Source organism: Symphalangus syndactylus, chromosome 9, assembly GCF_028878055.3.
Source record: "Symphalangus syndactylus isolate Jambi chromosome 9, NHGRI_mSymSyn1-v2.1_pri, whole genome shotgun sequence".
In the NCBI taxonomy this organism is placed as follows: domain Eukaryota; kingdom Metazoa; phylum Chordata; class Mammalia; order Primates; family Hylobatidae; genus Symphalangus; species Symphalangus syndactylus.
This window is the reverse complement of record NC_072431.2, coordinates 101303624-101322412: the sequence shown is the minus strand read 5'-3', so window position 1 is coordinate 101322412 and position 18789 is coordinate 101303624. Positions and strand designations below refer to the sequence as shown.

Sequence of the window (18789 nt, the reverse complement as noted above, 5' to 3'; positions counted from 1 at the left end):
CTGCCTCAGACAGAAAGAAAAGTAAAACGGAAAGCTTTTAGTCAGAGATCAGCAAACTCTGACTCCTATTAGATGCACTTTCGCTTTGGGGATTGGTAGTAATTAACAGAGTGCTTGGTGGAGGTGTGGGGTAGGGAGCTAGTTAACTCCTGGCCACTAGGGTTCTTTTAGTAAATTATTATAATACATAAAGCGGTGCCCTAGTGACCAGAAAGAATCTAGGACTTGGTCTCTAGTAATAATTTGTAGACTGGAAAAATCTGACCAAATAAGAAAGGTCACTTGCTTTTTTAAAAATGCTAAAAATAGCAATGATTTATATGGGTAAAAAAAAGCAGAAATTATATGGACACTGTTTGGCCAGACTTACAACTTTACATTTTTCCTTTTTTTTTTTTAAGCAAAAGAAAACTTTCATAAGAAGAAGGGAGAATATTAGAGACTAACAAGCTAAGTTTTCAGCCTGGAAAAGTCATGAAATAGAAGCAAAAAGTAAAAAATTGCATCCAAAAGTCACAAAAAGAAGCATCCTGAGAAACAAACAAATATCTGAAAAGATGTTGTCTCCCTGCAAATGCAAAGTTAAACACGAATTTGGAAAACAAGTAGAAACCTTTCAGATGTCTGGTTGAAAAGTTTAAAAAATAATCTTTAATTGAAAAATTCTGCTCTGTGTGTGTGGATGTGAAAATATCCTTAAATTATCTTCAGGAATTGGACTATAAGGCTCAGTCAATAATAATTCCAACACTAGAATAATTTTCCTATTGAGATAGAAAAATGTTTGGTCTTAGGAAGGCCAAGAGAAAGCGGGAGCATTTCACCTGTATAAATCCCGTGCTACATCATCCTCACTGACTGCATATCCGTGGGTATCATCAGTAAAACTGAAGCCTGTGCCCACCTGCAGGAGAAATAAACAAGCACGTATAAACACAGAGAAACACATGCCTTAGGGACCTGCAGAGAGGTCCCACACTGGAAGGTGACCTTGTTCCAAAGGCCAAGCTCAGACTTCAGATTTTTGCCATTGCCCCCCTATGCCTTTAGCCCTCCTCCCAGGAGGATGCTTGGTGCCACCTATTCTCTCCACCCGCTAAAGCCCAAATAAAACAGCAACACAGAGCTTTGCTCTGGGGTCAGTGGCTGAGCTGTCCTGGTCCTCAGTGGAGACCCTGCCAGATGTTGATTTAAGGCAGAAGGATTCATCTTTTCCATCCCCTGCTACAGTATCAAAAGATCCAAAGTTGTCTCCTCTCTGAAACCTGGAGAGTGCATGGCTCTGTCCTGCCAAGAAGAAACTCTTGGTTGGTGCAGTGGCTCACTTCTGTAATCCCAGCACTTTGGGAGGCCAAGGCGGGTGGAACACCTGAGGTCAGGAGTTTGAGACCAGCCTGGCGAAACCCCGTTTCTACTAAAAATACGAAAATTAGCCGGGCACGATGGCGGGCGCCTGTAATCCCAGCTACTCAGGAGGCTGAGGCATAAGAATCACCTGAGCCCGGGAGGCGGAGATTGCAGTGAGCTGAGATCATGCCACTGCATTCCAGCCTGGGTGACCAAGCAAGACTCCGTCTCCAAAAAAAAAAAACAAAAACAAAAACACGAAAGAAACTCTCTAGGCTGGAGAAAAAGGTAGTTGTATGTTGTCTTCCTCTTCTTCTTCCTCCTCCTCCTCCCCCTTCTTGTCTTTATTTGCGAGAAATATGGCCATTAAGCCATTTCATCTTCAGTAGGTAAGGAGTTTTCACATAATTAAGACTAATTTTAAACTAATATTTTCTTATATCTAGAAGTTCACAGACAACTGAACTGCAAATTCAAAAGAAGAAGCTACTATTTTTATGTCAACAATTTGCATAAGGAATGCACTCCCTATCTGGTATAAAGATTTTTGTGTTTTTGTTTTTTCCAAACACCCAAGGATGTTTAATTCATCTTTTATTTAAATATACAGTTATGGACGAGGAAAATGGAAGGCTGACAAAACAAAGGTGGGGGAACGAGCATGTTGACATTTTTTTCCCCTTTTATTTGTGTTCTTTTGGACCATCTGAAAAGTGAGAGAAGTTAAAGATTTTAGTTAAGAGGGCAAAGATACTCCAAATCTGTAGAAGCTGACCCTAAGTTTCTCCCCTATTTTGCACCTTAATAGAACCAATATCAGAAGACCTCCCCAAGGAGAGTATCACTTTTTGTCCAGAGATGAAGCATGTTGCTTGTCTTAACAAGTGAAGGGGGCCAGGAGCGGTAGCTCACTCCTATAATCCCAGCACTTTGGGAGGCTGAGGCAGGCGGATCACTTGAGGTCAGGAGTTCAAGACCAGCCTGGCCAATGTGGTGAAATTCCATCTCTACTAAAAATACAAAAGTTAGCCAGGCATGGTGGCACAAGCCTGTAATCCCAGCTACTCAGGAGGCTGAGGCAGGAGAATTGCTTCAACCTGGGAAGTGGAGGTTGCAGTGAGCTGAGATGGTGCAACTGCACTCTAGTCTGGGTGACAGAGCGAGATTCATCTCAAAAAAAATAAAAATTAAAAAAAAAATAAGTGGAGACCCATTTTGACTTTTTATATCTATAACTCTATGTGAAAGATTAGATGATTGTGAAAGATTAGAAGTTCTGACACTATATAATAACCTGTGATATAGGGAACCCAAACTGTTAGTGAAAACAAATGAACTCCTCCTCCTGGGTTATCTAATTCAGTGAACAGGACATCTCATAGGATTAAAAATAAGGAAATGGGCCAAGCGTGGTGGCTCACACCTATAATCTTATCATTTTGGGAGGCCAAGGCAGGTGGATCACCTGAGGTCAGGAGTTTGAGACCAGACTGGCTAACATGGTGAACACTCCCACCCCACGCTCCCGTCTCTACTAAAAATACAAAAATCAGCCAGGTGTGGTGGCACGTGCCTGTAATCCCAGCTACTTGGGAGGCTGAGGCAGGAAAACCGGGTTGAACCGGGGAGGCGGAGGTTGCAGTGAGCTGCCAGCCTGGGCAACAGAGCGAGACTCCACCTCAATAGAAAAAAAAAAAATGAGGAAATGAGAGAAGGCAGCAAGGAAAATTGCCAAACTCCGATATGATTACACATGTTAACAGAAAAACTAAATCTCAAAATGGTTTTAATTTTACAGATTAAATTCTATTTTGAAAAGGAAAAACTAAATCTATTTTTTAAATGTACTTAATAAAAAGGAAAAAATAAAAGACAGGAGAGGCCAGCACTGACAGCTCACAGGGTCATCCTGGACTTACTGGATTGTCAATGTAAAGCATGGAGAGCGTTGTGGTCCAGGGGAAGTCTCTGTCACGCACTGTGAAAACAGAGAAGAGGGGTGAGATAGAGTTGTGGACAAGCATTCCACCGAGGCCTCATGGTGGTCAGAAGCCCAACACACCCGCTGGTCCTCGTGAGCTGTTGGTGTACCCTCTAACAGCGCTGCACACTCTCATGGTGGGGAACAGGCACCTGCACCTTTACCCTCTCCACTCCTCTCCTTCACTTTCCCCCAGCCCAGAGTGTTTCTACACCTGAGATAAAGCTTGGAAACAAAACCCAACAAAAGCTTGGAACAAAGCTGGTTCATGAAAAAACACCCACCAACCACCTCTGCAATAATATCCACATGTCCAATTAAATCAATCATCCTTAATGCTCCATCTCTTGAACAGAACTACTTCAACAAAACTGGCACATAAGCCTTTATACTGAGTCACAAACTGGCTCACACTCCAAATTCTGACCCAGGGGAAGTAAACAAAATTAAAAAAAAAAACAAAATGAGATAAAGGTAAACTTAGTGACAGCCAGATGTTGCTCTTTCTTTATCCTTCCTCCGCCTCAGCCCTGACCTGGAATAGCGTCTTGCTTCCAAGTTATCAGATCATGAGTGCGACTGAACCACAAAGTGTTTAGTTCATGTGAGTAATTAAGAATATAATTCCACCCATTAGTCCACTGCAAAGAGCTGTCCCAAATAGTAATAAATACCAACTGTTTTGCAAACCCAGAATGCTTGAGTCAGCAGCAGACTGCAAGAAAGCGGATTAGAACTTTTCACCCAAATTTCAAGGGAGAAAGCAGCCCAGTCAGGACACTCACCCCGAGGCTCCTCCTTCTCGGATGGACATTGCCAGAAAGTTGTGTTTTGATAATCTGGAATGGTTACGCTATTCATAGTGGTTCAGTGTTTACTCTAAATTAGTTTTGGAGCAGATATGAGGCTCAGATGAAAGATTCTATAGGAAATATAGTGCAAGGGATACTTACAGGTCATGTTACTTGTGACAACATAAGGCCCATGTTCCACAAAGAGTCCAAACATGGATGAACCTCCCGGCCCACCCTGTAGCCAGAGAACTACTGGGGCATCTTCTGGCTGTATCTAGAGGAAACAGTAAAACCAGTGACCACACAGAACACTCACTTAGGCTACAGAACACACACAAGCAAACTTACCCAAATCCTCTCTGTGTTACAGGGCTGTGACTAAATCCCACAAAACCTCCCCAGACCTCAGTAACCACTCTCCACTACAAGCAAAGTACTGATCATCTTTGGTTCTTTGAATGAGGCTGTGCCTCATATGCTGGTGTCTTCTTATCATGCAATCAAGCCTTTTCCTACCAAGAGATAGAAGGCTCCTTAAATGTAGATGCTTGGTTTGTGCATGCTGCCAGACATCTAGCATACTGCCTAGGGCATGGTTATATATTTTTAGCTGTTTAAACTAAAATTTGGGACTCTTCCATTTAACACACCTATTCCCAACAGAGGCACAACAAAGAATCTATTCTCAGTGACACTTTTCCTTCTGCACTGAGAGCCCAAACGCCTTTCTGATTTTATTCACTAAGAACATGTTCACAGCTGGGTGCGGTGGCTCACGCCTGTAATCCCAGCACTTTGGGAGGCCAAAGCAGGCAGATCACCTGAGGTCAGGAGTTTGAGACCAGCCTGGCCAACATGGTGAAACCCTGTCTCTACTAAAAATACGAAAAGTTAGCCGGGCGTGGTGGCACATGCCTGTAATCCGAGCTACTTGGGAGGCAGAGACAGGAGATTCGCTCAAACCCTGGAGACAGAGGTTGCAGTAAGCCAAGATTACGCCACTGCACTCCAGCCTGGGTGACACAGCAAGACTCTGCCTCAAAAAAAAAAAAAAGAACGTGTCCATAGGGGCCAGGACAACTTCATTCAACATGGTGGAAAATGAGGAGGAGCAGACAGGCCCCAGGGGCCTTTAGCCAATGCAAATAACAATGACAAAACCCTGAACAAGGTGCAGATTTATTTAGGAGATGTGGGAGACATAAACTAGAAAAGGGTATTGGCAGGGCAGTGATGTTGAAAATGAGCTACTGGCCATAGTGTCAATACCATCACCTTCAGTGACAGAGACTTTTTCAACTATTTCATTCAATGTGTATTTATTGAGCACCCATTATGGGCCAGGCATAGTGCCAGGAGCTAGGTACACAGAACATTGAGTGAAGAAGAAAACGCATGTCCTCTTGGAACTTAGAATTGCATGGGCAATATAGGCATTAAGTAAGAAATAAAGACAAGGCTGGGTGTGGTGACTCATGCCTGTAATCCCAGCACTTTGGGAGGCCAAGGCGGGTGGATCACCTTAGTTCGGGAGTTCAAGACTATCCTGACCAACATGGCAAAACCCCATCTCCACTAAAAATACAAAAAATTAGCTGGGCATGGTGGCGGGTGCCTGTAATCCCAGCTACTTGTGAGGCTGAGGCAGGAGAATCCCTTGAACCAGGGAGGCAGAGGTTGCAGTGAGCTGAGATAGCACCACTGTACTCAAGCCTGGGCAACAAGAGCAAAACTCTGTCTCAAATAAATACATAAAGACAATGATTGGAGAGTGTGAAAAGGAAATATAGGTGATTTAAGAGTCATTGGAGGCTGAAAAGGAGAAGGTGATTAGCGAAGGCTTCAATGAGGTCTGAGCGCTGCCCTGAGCCCTGAAAGCTGAGAAGGATCTAGCCAGGAGCAGAGCCAGAGAGCAGAGCTGTGCACGAGGGAAATGACAAGGGAAGCCCTCTCACCAGAACAGACCTAGAAAGGGAGGAAGGCACAGTCACCAGGCGAATCCTCCAGAACCACCTGAAAAAAGCTCTACTTGGCTCCCCTGCTTGGCTTCTAGCAGGACCTAACAGCGGGCCCTTGCATGATGGCATGGCTCGTTGAATGGTTAGTCAGCAAGGATCCCCTGGCTTCAGCCCAGAATAAAATCCCGCCACCTCTGACTTGGCCTGGCTATACAGACAAATCAAGGTGTCATTGGAAAGTCTGAGTGGATGCGTTCCATTGACCTGGATGGCGGGAGAAGGCTGAGGCAGAAGGCAAGACTGACTGAAGAGAAGGTGACTGGGATGCCACCGCCAAGACCTGCAGGAAGAGCTGAGCAGAGTTCTAACCATGGCCACAGAGGGCATAGAGGAACTTCTCTTTCCCAGTCACCCAGAGCCTGACAGAGTGTTTCACGGCTTTGGAAAGGGGCTCAGGGGGACCTGCTACAAGATAGGTGCTGGTAAGAATGGCCATTCTGGTAAGGATGGGGCACATCCTTCCTATGAGGCGCCACCTCGCGGGCTCATTCTTGAGCGTTAACAAATTAAACGACATAATTAAAGCCCTTGGAACAATGCCTAATGTATGATAAAAGCACAATAAATATAAATGACTGTTATGACTAAGGAAACAGAAATGGTAGAAGCCCAGAGTCCGACTGGGGCCTCTGATGAGCAGGCCTGAAGCTCCAGGGGTCAGTGCAGTATTATATAACAAATAAGCGTGGAAGCTCTTGCCCCAAACTGTTTGGATTCAAATCTAGGCTTTACTACCCACCAGTGTGTAACTTTGGGCAAGTTGCCTAAGCAATCTGGATCTCAGTTTCCCCACCTATAAAAATGGGATCAATGGGCCAGGCATGGTGGCTCATGCCTGTAATCCCAGCACTTTGGGACGCCGAGGCGGGCAGATCACCAGAGGTCAAGAGTTCGAGACCAGCCTGACCAACATGGAGAAACCCCGTCTCTACTAAAAATACAAAAAAATTAGCTGGGCCTGGTGGCACGCATCTGTAATACCAGCTACTTGGGAGGCTAAGGCAGGAGAATCGCTTGAACCCGGGAAGCGGACATCGCGGTGAGCCAAGATTGTGCCATTGCACTCCAGCCTGGGCAACAAGAGTGAAACTCCATCTCAAAAAAATAATAATAATAATAAATAAAATAAAAATTTAAAAAAGATCAAGAATAATAGCTACACTGTATGCTTGCTGGGAGGATTAAATGAATTCCTTTTCATAAACCTCGGCTTCATAGTATGTGTTCTCCAAATATTAGCTATTGCTATAATAGGTAATCACGAGGAATTTGTAGATGGCTTGAACACAATCTATCTGTAAATGACAGAATAGGAAAGTGGGCTGTGTGGTGGTTTTTTTCCCGCTCCTGTAGCCCACAACTTCCCTGATCAGTTTCACTAGCTATTCCCCCTGCCTCAAGCATTGAAGTGTCTATGAACAAGTCAACAGAATGAGGGTTTTGTTTTATAAGTCAAAGCAGAGGCTGGGCATGGTGGCTCATGCCTATAATCCCAGCACTTTGGGAGGCCGAGGCAGGCAGATCACCTGAGGTCAGGAGTTCGAGACCAGCCTGGCCAATATGGTGAAACCGCATCTCTACTAAACATACAAAAATTAGCTGGGCTTGGTGGCAGATGCCTGTAATCCTAGCTACTAGAGAGGCTGAGGCAGGAGAATCACCTGAACCTGGGAGGCAGAGGTTGCAGTGAGCCGAGATCATGCCACTACACTTCAGCCTGGGCAATAGAACAAGATTCTGTCTCAAATAATAGTAATAATAAGTCAAAGCAGAAAAAATGAAAATCAATGACAGCCTTTTTAAGCGGCTGCTTGGAAGCAGAGTGAGCCCTGCAATTGGGAGCCAGACAGGCTGTGGTTCCAGTTGGCCACATAACAGCTGTGCCAACCTGGCCCTCAGTTTCCTCATCTGTCAAATGACCATAATGCCTGCCTCACAGGATTGCTTGAAGGCTCTGAGGAGCAAATGTACGTGAAATGATGTTGTAAACTCTAATGTGCTGAATAAAAATAACCAGCTCTGCCCCAACCTGCCTGTGGAGCTAATTGTGTTTTGTTTAAATAAGTGATTTTTATCTCCTCTCAGATCCACTCAGCAGTACTGCCTTCCACTTGTATTCACTCAGCAGTAGGAGCAAATTACATATATGAGAGGTGGAAAAACAATGGGATCTGGGTGGAAGGTAGTCCCTGCTCTTCCCAGCCTCCCAGGGAATGTGAGATGCTGCGAGTCCAACTGATTCCAGCGGATATCCAGCCCCACTTCCTTCCTAAACTACATGTGAACTCCCAGAAGCTGCAACGTGCTCATTAAAATATTTTGGAGAGCTTTTCTCTTTTGGAGAGTAGCATTTTTACACTACTGCCTAGGCCCAAATCCCAGAGATTCCAATTCCATTGGTCTGTGGGGAGGAGGCCTCATCAGTCTTTGTCAAAAGCTCCCAGGTGGTTCTAATGTGCAGGCGGCGCTGAGGGTCTGAAGGTGGATGGAGAGTTTGCCCTCTAAATATTTCAGGCCTCTGGTCTCCAGCCTGTCCGCCCCTATCCTCCACCCTATCCTCCCTTGGCCTTCCATGTCCCTTCCTGTGACCTGGCACAATGAACCAGACCTCTGGACTCAGAAAAATAGCCTGAACCTGAGAGCCCACACTACAAAGTCAAGTCAAACGCCTCAGTGCCAAACATCTTTATTAGGCAACTTTGAAGCACAGGACACTGCATTCTTGGAATGCTTAAATAACAAGATCTGTGTACACACCTCCAGCCTCAGCTGACCTTGCTCCTGATTTACTTTTCTGGAGGAGGTGAATGAGGCTCAACAACCCTGGAAGAAGCCTGTTTTTAAAGAAAAGCCCACACATACATCTTTCTACTTTGATGGGCCAACCAACCTGTGAACTAATGTCACCCTTATCTGTAATAAAATGTAAAAGTCAGATCTGGAAAATAAAGGTGTATGTGTTCAATGCCAAAAGCCCAAGAGTCAGTTGTGTCACAGCATGCAGACTTTTGTAATATAATATGGCATCAAATGTCATGATATGCAGTATAATATTAATTATGTCCATAGTAATGGTATGAGGTTATTACGTGACAATCATTAGGGTGATATATTCAGCTGTCAATTGTGAGAATGCAGCCTTTCACCTGCTCTCAACTTTGGAAAGAATAAAAGACTTCCTGAACAAAACCACATTGCAATACTTAAGACCAAATGAAGAAATGACCACTTTAGTTCATCTACAGCATTACAAAATTCAGGAATTTAAAAACATTTATCATATTGAAGTTGTAATTCAAGAGTGTATGAAGCAAGACAATTAATGCATTTTTTTTTTCAAAAGCTTTAAAATGTGGCCAGGTGCGGTGGCTCATGCCTGTAATCCCAGCACTTTGGGAGGCTGAGGCGGGTGGATCACAAGGTCAGGAGATTGAAACCATCCTCGCTAACACGGTGAAACCCCATCTCTAATAAAAATACAAAAAATTAGATGGGCGTGGTGGTGGGCGCCTGTAGTACCAATTACTCGGGAGGCTGAGGCAGAAGAATGGCGTGAACCCAGGAGGCGGAGCTTGCAGTGAGCCGAAATAGCACCACTGCACTCCAGCCTGGGCGACAGAGCGAGACTCCGTCTCAAAACAAAAAAAAAAAGCTTTAAAATTTTTCTTAAAACTTCTTCTATTATAAAAACAGTACTTATTCTTAACTAAAGGTTTTCTTTTTTTTCAGTGGAGGTATTTTTAAAAGCCCCTCTTCCCTGACAAATTCTACTTCCTAGAGATGATCATGGAGATGCTTATGTTTACCCTTCCAGATTTTTCTCTATGGTCCTCCTCTACACATGCACATACACATACAGACATATCCTGTAGCTATTATATATGCAATATACATACACACGTTTTTTTCCAAAAATAGAATTAGGCTATACTCTATATATGCTGTATTCACTTAACAATATGTTGTAAAGATCTCTTTATATCAATACATACCATTATTTTGCTCAACACTATGCACTCTATGAATTTACCACAATGTATTAATTCATTTAACATACAATGCCAACTACTCACAGGGATTGTCTAAGGCTGTGGATGCAGACCAACTCCTACCCATGAGCAGGCAGAATACTTTATAGTTACGAGCATGGATTCTGGAGCCAGAATGCCAAGGTTTGAATTCCAGCTATGCTATTTTATAGCTCTGTGACCTTGGGCAAGTTTCTTAACTCCTCTGTGTTTCAGCGTCCTCTGATTGAAAATATAGATACTATTAATGTCTATCTCCTAAGGTTTTCATGCAGTTTTAGAGTCGATATATGCACAGCACTGAGAACAGTGCCTGGCACATCTATTTAAGTGTCAGCTCTGATGATTTTTCTGCTGGTGTGGGAAGACAATAAACAAGTAACTAAATAAATGAGTGATATGAAAGAGGAATAGAAAGACACTAGATTAAGTACTCAAAGAAGGCTTCTGGTGGTGGGGTAACATTTGAGCTGAGATCTAAAATATGAGTAATCCCCTCATACTACATATTTAAGAAGAAAATAAAACCTCTACTAATGACTTAAAGGTCAGAGTCCTGCAGCAAGAACTGATGATTAGAAGGGAACGGACAAAAAAGTTCTAAATATTAAAGAAAGAACAAAGGAATCCTAAATACTTAAGTGAGAAGTCTCCCTAGCAACAGAAGAGGCTCGGCCCGCGGGTTCCACAAACCTGGGCCCTTTATTGGAGAACAAGAAGCAACTATGGCTTTGCCTCAGAAGCCCTTCCGATTCTTCTGGCGACCCCTGGTGACCAATCCATGAACTTGGACTCTCTTTCCTCAGGGTTTCTTCCAGAAGGAATGGCCCAGAAGGAAAGAAGTTATCTATTCTGCCAGAATCTCTACAAAAGAGAATTTCACAATTTCTCACATTAGCAAATTCCATTGCTTATTCACAATGATGGTGAAAAATCTACTCCATGTCTTAATGGAATGTCATTCAAAGAAAGTGAAACTCATTGAAACAAAACTAGTACTAAATCCTGTCTGCCCTATTGTTCCCCAGATTGATATACCCTCGCTGGACAGCATCACCTTTGCCCTGAGTCTTCCTTTCCACCCTCATCCTCCATCAGCCCTTATCCCCCAGGCCCTCCTTTGCATCAGAGAGAAAGAGAGAGAATAGAGATAACCTTCTGCTTAGACCATATGCATATCACTGAAACAGTAAGTTAATATATTGGGGGGGGTGCTAAAAACTTGCCAATTTCAGTACTTTTAAGAAACATAATTGTATTTTTTTTTTTTTGAGATGGAGTCTTGTTCTGCCGCCCATGCTGGAGTGCAATAGCACGATCTCAGCTCACTGCAACCTCCACTTCTCAGGTTCAAGTGATTATCCTGCCTCAGCCTCCTGAGTAGCTGGGATTAGAGGTGTGCACCACCACGCCCAGCTATTTTTTTTTTTTTGTATCTTTAGTAGAGATGGGGTTTCATCACGTTGGGCAGGCTGGTCTCGAACTCTTAACCTCATGATCTGCCTGCCTCAGCCTCCCAAAGTGCTGAGATTACAGGCGTGAGCCACCACACCCAGCCTCATGATTGTATTTTATAAGAGGACTTTATTGGCGTGACCCTAGGAAATTTTAGGAATCTCAACAAGTGTTAGGGCAACAGTTTGGACCGGAAAGTCACTTAAAGTAGACAGGCATCTGCCAATCTTCAGGACTGGTTACATATCCCTAGCCACCCCTTTCTTCCTATCTCCAGTAAGGAATGCCACGCTTGGTTAGAGAAAACAGCAACTAAACCACTAACAGATCCAAATCAATGGCACTGCTTAAGATGAGAAGTGTAATTAGTAAATTAATTAAGGCCCTCTTCACACTTCTATATGCAGAGGCTGATCATTTGCTTGGTTTAAGTAATGTGTTCTACCTTAATTGAAGTCATTAGTACCCCAAGTAAATGTCTTTAAATTCCCACAAGTATGTTTAAATGGACTCCCATTTTGCCATACAGATCCCAGTTCAGCTAATACTTTAGCTGCTACACTAATGGTATTAATCAAGGTAGAGCTTTTTATTTAAAGCAATTAATTTTGTGACTAGAATTGTTAAATAGGTGCATAACATTTTAATTCTACACACACACACTCAGCACATACACACAAGTTGCTAAAGATATTCATGTTTTTCAAAGAAATTTTATTTTAAGTGGTTGGTGTTGACTACTCACTAAATCTTCCTTTACCATGATTGCTGCCATGGTGATGTATGATTTTCTGTATGATGATACAGAAAATTAATTTTTTCAAAATCTCTTTTGTTTTTTGTTTTTGAGATGGAGTCTCGCTCTTGTTACCCAGGCTGGAGTGCAATGGCACGACTTGGCTCACGGCAACCTCTACCTTCCCGGTGCAAGCGATTCTCTTGCCTCAGCCTCTGGAGTGGCTGGGATCACAGGCGCCTGCCACAGCCCCCGGCTAATTTTTGTATTTTTATTAGAGACGGGGTTTCACCATGTTGGCAAGGCTGGTCTCGAACTTCTGACCTCAAGTGATCCACCTGCTTTGGCCTCACAACGTACTGGGATTATAGGCGTGAGCCACTGCACCCAGCCTCAAAATCTGTTTTTGTTTTGAGGCCTCCTTGCATCATTCCCAAGCTCCCGACTCTCATCAAGTTTTGGCTTGTCTCATTGATATGTACCAGCTTACACCCCATTAGAATCCTAAATTTCTCCTTTCTAACCTTTCTACCTGGCTCATTCCTTCATGAGATATTATGGCTGTTCTCTTTGTGCCTCCTGCCAGAAAGTTATACTTTATAAGGAATAGGGAAGTGGGCAGATGCGGAGAGGTGTGGAGAAGACACCTTACTTTCCCTTCTTGATGCAAAAGTTAGTTACTTTCTCTCTATGTTATTTCATTTCCAAAAGGAAATCAGGCATGCAAAAGTTTCTGCAGAGTGTTCAAATATACCTATGGGTGGTGCTCTACAACACCACCTTTAGCTACTTTCTTTTTATTTTGTCTCTGGTACCCTCTATTCTTCTATATCTCTGATGCCATTAAGTACGTAGCAAAGAGAAGATAGAGTCAGTTTGAAGAAGACAATTATCTGTGATTTCCAAATCTTTGTTGCATTGCTGGTGGATTTGTATCCACCTGTGTTAGATATATTTTGAGACATATTTTAATAAATCTGTCCAGTCCATGTCCCCTTCTCTAAGAAATGAGTCTCCATTCATCCATGGCTAGCCTGCTAGCCATGTTTATATCATGGCTAATACCCAGCACCTTCAGTCTTAGCTGACTGGACCAAGGAAGAAGATGTGATCCAGACTGTGGGAGCCATGGGTACTAGTTAATCTCTGTTGGCTACATGATGCAAGGACAGGTAAACTTGGAAATGAAAGGTTGGCCATACTTGGCCGAGTGCCTGGAGAAGCAAAGCATGTTGATCTGCCAAGGGAGAAGAATGAAGCATAGATGAGGGAATCCTGTGGTCTCAGACAGAATAGGGCTGAGATAGAAAGACTGGCTGCCCTTCCTCCCGAGGCTTTTCTATCACTCATTCCTTAGGCCAGACCACATGTCCAGCCCTTGGTGTCTCAGGGCTGGAGAAAGATTTAGAATGGTACCTGCATCAGTTAAGGCCCAATCAGAAGTCAGAAACCACAGAGTCATTTTAATTTTTTATTTAATGTATTTTTTTACCTGGAAACATTCACCTTTAATTCTGTTACAAGCTCCAGTGTTTACTCTGGCCCCAGCCAGCCATGGGTATCACAGACACCCTTGGGCGAAAGTGAAGATGAAACACCAGAGGGGCCTGCTCTCCCACAGCCACATCCTCAGTGTTGGCCAAAGACCAGCATGCTGGGTAGGCTTCCTATGTCCACTAAGGAACAAGGAAATGTTAATATCTAGAAGTATTTGTTATTACAGGGGACTAAACATACATATACAAAGAGAACTCCAAAGAATGCCCTGGACTAGGCAGAGTGCTCACAGATGGACAAACCCATAAGGTAGGGAGGGGACTGCCCAAGGCTGCTGTCCAGACCTCGTTGCAGAAGGTATGGTTGCAGCCTTCTGAGTAGCTAAGAAATTCACTGAGTACCCTGGTCCAAAGCTGGTCAACCATCCTTGGGTAAGTAGGAACAGGTGGGCTGTGGCTGGCAGGTGGACACAGAGAGACTCAGGAGGCTGGGAGCCTGCTTGCCTGAAAGGTTGCACACATCCTGGAGCACACGGTGTCCACATTGGGAGGGATGAGGGAACAACCCTTGGGGGTGCAAATGGCCAAGGCTAGTGAGAGGGCTGCAGAGAGAGCAGGGCTGTTGGGGGCCTGCTCACTGGCAAGGCCTAGGGTATATGGTGTTCATACTGGGAGGGCCACAGCCAGGTGATCACCTGGACAGAGCCAGGTATATCATCTTGCTAAGAGTCTTGGTGGTCTGGGCGCATAGCTAAGGCAGAGTGCCACTGGATGTTCCCACCCCCCACCTCAACACACTGCTGACAGACTAGGCAGTGGGGCCAAGAAAAAGCGAAAGGCAGGACATAGGAACAGAAAGAGAAGCCAACTTCCTCCTGCAGTGTCTCTCCAGCACCCTCTACTGACAAAGCTTAATATTGTGCTTGCTGCAAAGGAGAAATGCTGAGAGCTCTACTATGGCAGAACAGGGAAGAGGGTAGAATTGCAGCTGAGAGGCAAAAAAACAAAAATTAAAAGTAGCTGGCATAGTAATCCCCACTCCTTATGTCCTCATCCTTCCCCCAGGTAGGGAGTATATGCTAGTTGTCACAAGATATCACAGCCACAGCCTAAAAGTACAAGACAAGAAGCTATGTTAGTTATCTAATGCTGCACAACATCTCCCCAAAACTTAATGGCTTAAGACAACAATAATAATTTTTGGTCTCTTGGGATTCCTGTGGGTCAGAAATTTGAGGGTGTCTGGCTGGGCAGTTCTGGTTCAGAGTCTCTCATGAAACTGTGGTCAAGGAATCAGCCAGAGCTGCAGTCATCAGAAGGATCGACTGGTACTAGATGAACCTCTTCCAAGGTTGGTACCCACTGGAGGGTGGAGGCCTCACTTCCTTTCCACAGAGGCTCAGCCATGGGGCTGTTTGAATGTCCTCCCAACATGGCATCCTTTCCTCAGAATGAAAGATTCAAGAGACCAAGGCACAAGTAATATTGCCCTTTATAATGTAGCCGTGGAAGTCAAACATCATCATTTCTGCTAGCATGTTGGTCACAAAGCCAGCCTTGATTCAGTATGGGAGGGGACTTCCCAAGGGCACATACACCAAGGGATGAAGAGCACTGGGAACTAGCCTGAAGGCTGGCTACCACACAGGCCACACGTTCAAGGGCTCCTTCATTCAATCCACATCCTGATTTGGAGTTATTGGATATTTTTATACTTAACTATAGAACCACAGAATGTAATGCTGGGATGGAGCCTTAGCAATCCACTAGGTTTAACATCTTTATTTCTATATGAGAGAACTGAGGCCCAGAGAATACGCATGCCATCTCCCAAGTTATACAGCTGGGAATCGCAGACTTGGAATTAGAATCCCTGTATCCAAACCTCTAGTTCTCTTTTCCCAAATTCCAGCCCATTGACTCGCAGCACTGGGACCACTGTGGAGCACATTACAAACACTGATCCCTGGGCCCTCTCCAGATCTGCAGAATCAGAATCTCCGCTGGGTGCAGCTAGACAACAAGCTGGGAGATCTATCATATTTCCAAAGCTCCCCAGATATTTCTGATGAGCAGTAGCACATTTGGGAATTCCTGTCCTCTTCCACATTAACTGTGTTACTGGAGAAGTTCAGAAGTGCAGATGAGGGAGTGTACATGGCACCATGCTGAAGTATGGTGGGGCCTGATTCCACGCCTTCACCCCCAGGATGGGCTGTTCTGTTGGCTTCCAGGCACCTCTGGGACATGCTCTTCTACTGCCAGAGAGAACGCCTTTTGTTTTGGACCAGGAGCATTAGAGCGGTTCATTTTCTCTCCAATTGACTGCTGATTGTGCTATCTGATCATCCTAGTATCTGATTCAGCAGGGCCCAGCCTGCAGGATCCTGAGAGGGAGCCCTTCTCGTAGGCTGCCCCAGTACCTCACGGGCCTCATCAATGTAATCCTGATCTTTCACAGACACTAGATTCTCAAATCCAGGAACCTGGGCCTTTCCTCTTGGACTGAGGATCAAGATGGGGTCCTCTGTAAAGGGGCCTAGGCCTGACTCCAAATGCCCCAGGTTTTGGCTCCATGGCATTGGAGGTAACTGATCTGCAGGTTTTGGCTAAATGTGTCCAATGAATTATCTATGTTCCTACATCTATAAGACAAAGCCCAATACTAGCTATTTTTTCTTCCAATGAGAAGGATGCTGACTTTAAAGAGTAATAATCTCTATGTCTTTTTTATCTTCTTCAGTGTGAAAAATCCCGATTTCACTTAGTAATTTCCTGACCTGGTAGCAATTAATCCACCTTGATGGCTGGGGTTCAGGTCCTTCTAATTTACAATTTCCCTCTATTTGCTGTCATCTGTAAACTCTCAAATTGTGACTGGTTTAGTTCTTGACAGTATTTGTGTTAATAATTTTAAAAGTATTAATAACCATAATAATCGTAATCATAATAAGACAATAGCAACTATAATTACTATGTTTTAGGTGCCACTCTAACGCTTTCCCCTATTATCTCTTCTGTCTCAAAACCGTTGCCAAGTAGGTATTTTGATCCCCATTTTAAAATGAGGAAACCAGTGCTCAGAGACACTAAGAAATTCCCCAAGGTCACCTTTAGCATAAGTAGTGAAGCCAAGATTTCTATCCAAGCCTGACTTACTGAAGAGACTGTACTTTTGGCCACTATACTCAAGTGTCTTCCATGACTCGTTTTCTCTGGATCTAACACATGACGGCCAAGATCAAGGATTTCCACATCAGAGGCCTAATTTTATATTCCAGTTCTGCCAATTTCTAGTTGAGTAACGTGGGGCTGATTATTTAATCTCTTCATCTATAAAATGAGGATAACAATTCCTTCCTCATGGAGTTCAGGTAAGGATTAGATAAGAAAATGCACAGTGCCTAGCACATAGTCAGTGTTCAATTACCAGCAGCTATAACTGCTACATTTCTGCTAGTTTCCTTATACCTTTTATCCCACGCAAAATGTCTACTCCTTTCTCTTGCAGGCTGTATTCCCACTGCACACCAATTTCAAGTTCTGGAATTTATTCTGCACTGATTTGTAAACAATAACAGGGCAGTCTCACAGCAACAACAGGAAAACAAAACTAATTTGAGAAACAGCATCCCCCCAAAAAATACTCAGAGGATATGACAAGTGTGGCATCCTTCCTGGATCTCTTATTTTCTCTACCTTCAGTTTTTTAAAGGGGTCATTTCTCTCCTGGTGACAATATCAGCTGCTTCCCTATGATAGACAATGAACTAATATCTCTGCCAAATGCGTCTCAGTGACCACTGCTTCTTCTCGTCACACCTGCTTTATCTCCTTCACCCAAACTGGTGTGACTCCATAATTTATAGCCAGAAGCCTCAGATATCTGGCTCTGCATGTGGGCTTCCTGGTAAGAGGTCTTGGAACAATCTATCTTGGCTGCCACATGGTGGTACCCATCTGTGGGTACCGTTTTTTCATCTCTGCCCCTCTTCTCCCGAAGCTTCATCTATCACTTTCACTAGAACACCATGTACTTAAAGACATTCTTTCCCATTGTGTCTCCTGGGATCATCTTAGGTTGTGTTTATGGCTACAGTACTGGACTCAAAACATAACCTGGTCAGGGGATGCACAGCTAGGTTTTCATTTAATTAAGTGGAAAAAGCAAAAACCAACAGTCCAGTCATTGTTTAATGAAGGGGGTTTTCAGACTTCAGTCTGGCAACCAGTAGAGCATGCAAACTAAATTCCGTTCCCTGAACAGGTTTACGGTGCCAAAGCACCACCTACATTCTAGACATAGCTGTTCACCTGCCCAGAGGCAACCTGAGAAAGAAAAAAACTGGGTTTTTGCTTTGTTTCCATCTGATCTCTTCTCTCACCCTTAGTTCCTGTTTTTACAAATCTGGATCATTACCAAAGAAGACTCAACATTCAGAGGGTAATGAGGAACTGACTGGGGTCATAAACAAGTAACAAAGCAGAAGGGAAAGTAAGGAATTGGGGTTCTCCAGCTAGAGTGGAGGAGGAGGGCTAGAGTGGAAAGAAGATGGGGAAGCAGTCCTAACAGTTCTTAGAGAATCCGCAAGCTGGATTAGGGAAGCTGAACTCCACAGGCTGCACTGGTCTCTTCATTTCCCTCATTTCAACCCTCAACATGGGAAACACATCACCTCTGTTGGGTTTGGCTGCTCTAGGCATTTCTTTCTGGTAAAAGGCGTGTTGGTCACTTTTCAGCCAGGAGCTTCAGGCAGAAGTAGTGGCCCATAGGCTGGAGTGATGGTTTCACAGAGAATGGTTCACTTGGTAATTCTGCAACCTGCTGGCCTCTGCCAATTTGCAAGTCAGAATCTCTGGGGGAAATCAGAGAATTCTTATAGGCAATAACATGTGAGAATCCCTGAGAGAAAACATATTGAGACTCAATAATC

At 44.0% G+C, this 18789-nt stretch overlaps 1 protein-coding gene across 12 annotated transcripts in view; it reads right to left on the bottom strand.

Annotated features, from left to right (window-relative positions):
- Positions 1 to 18789, bottom strand: part of CPVL (carboxypeptidase vitellogenic like) — a 273532-nt gene that overhangs the window by 168735 nt on the left and 86008 nt on the right. For all 12 annotated transcript variants that reach the window (XM_055293562.2, XM_063609709.1, XM_055293553.2 and 9 more), the window contains 3 exons: positions 4282 to 4396; positions 3267 to 3325; positions 825 to 904 (listed from right to left, as the gene is read on the bottom strand). In XM_055293562.2, coding sequence (XP_055149537.1) covers positions 825 to 904; positions 3267 to 3325; positions 4282 to 4396 — 254 coding nt within the window. The remainder of the gene's footprint in view (positions 1 to 824; positions 905 to 3266; positions 3326 to 4281; positions 4397 to 18789) is intronic.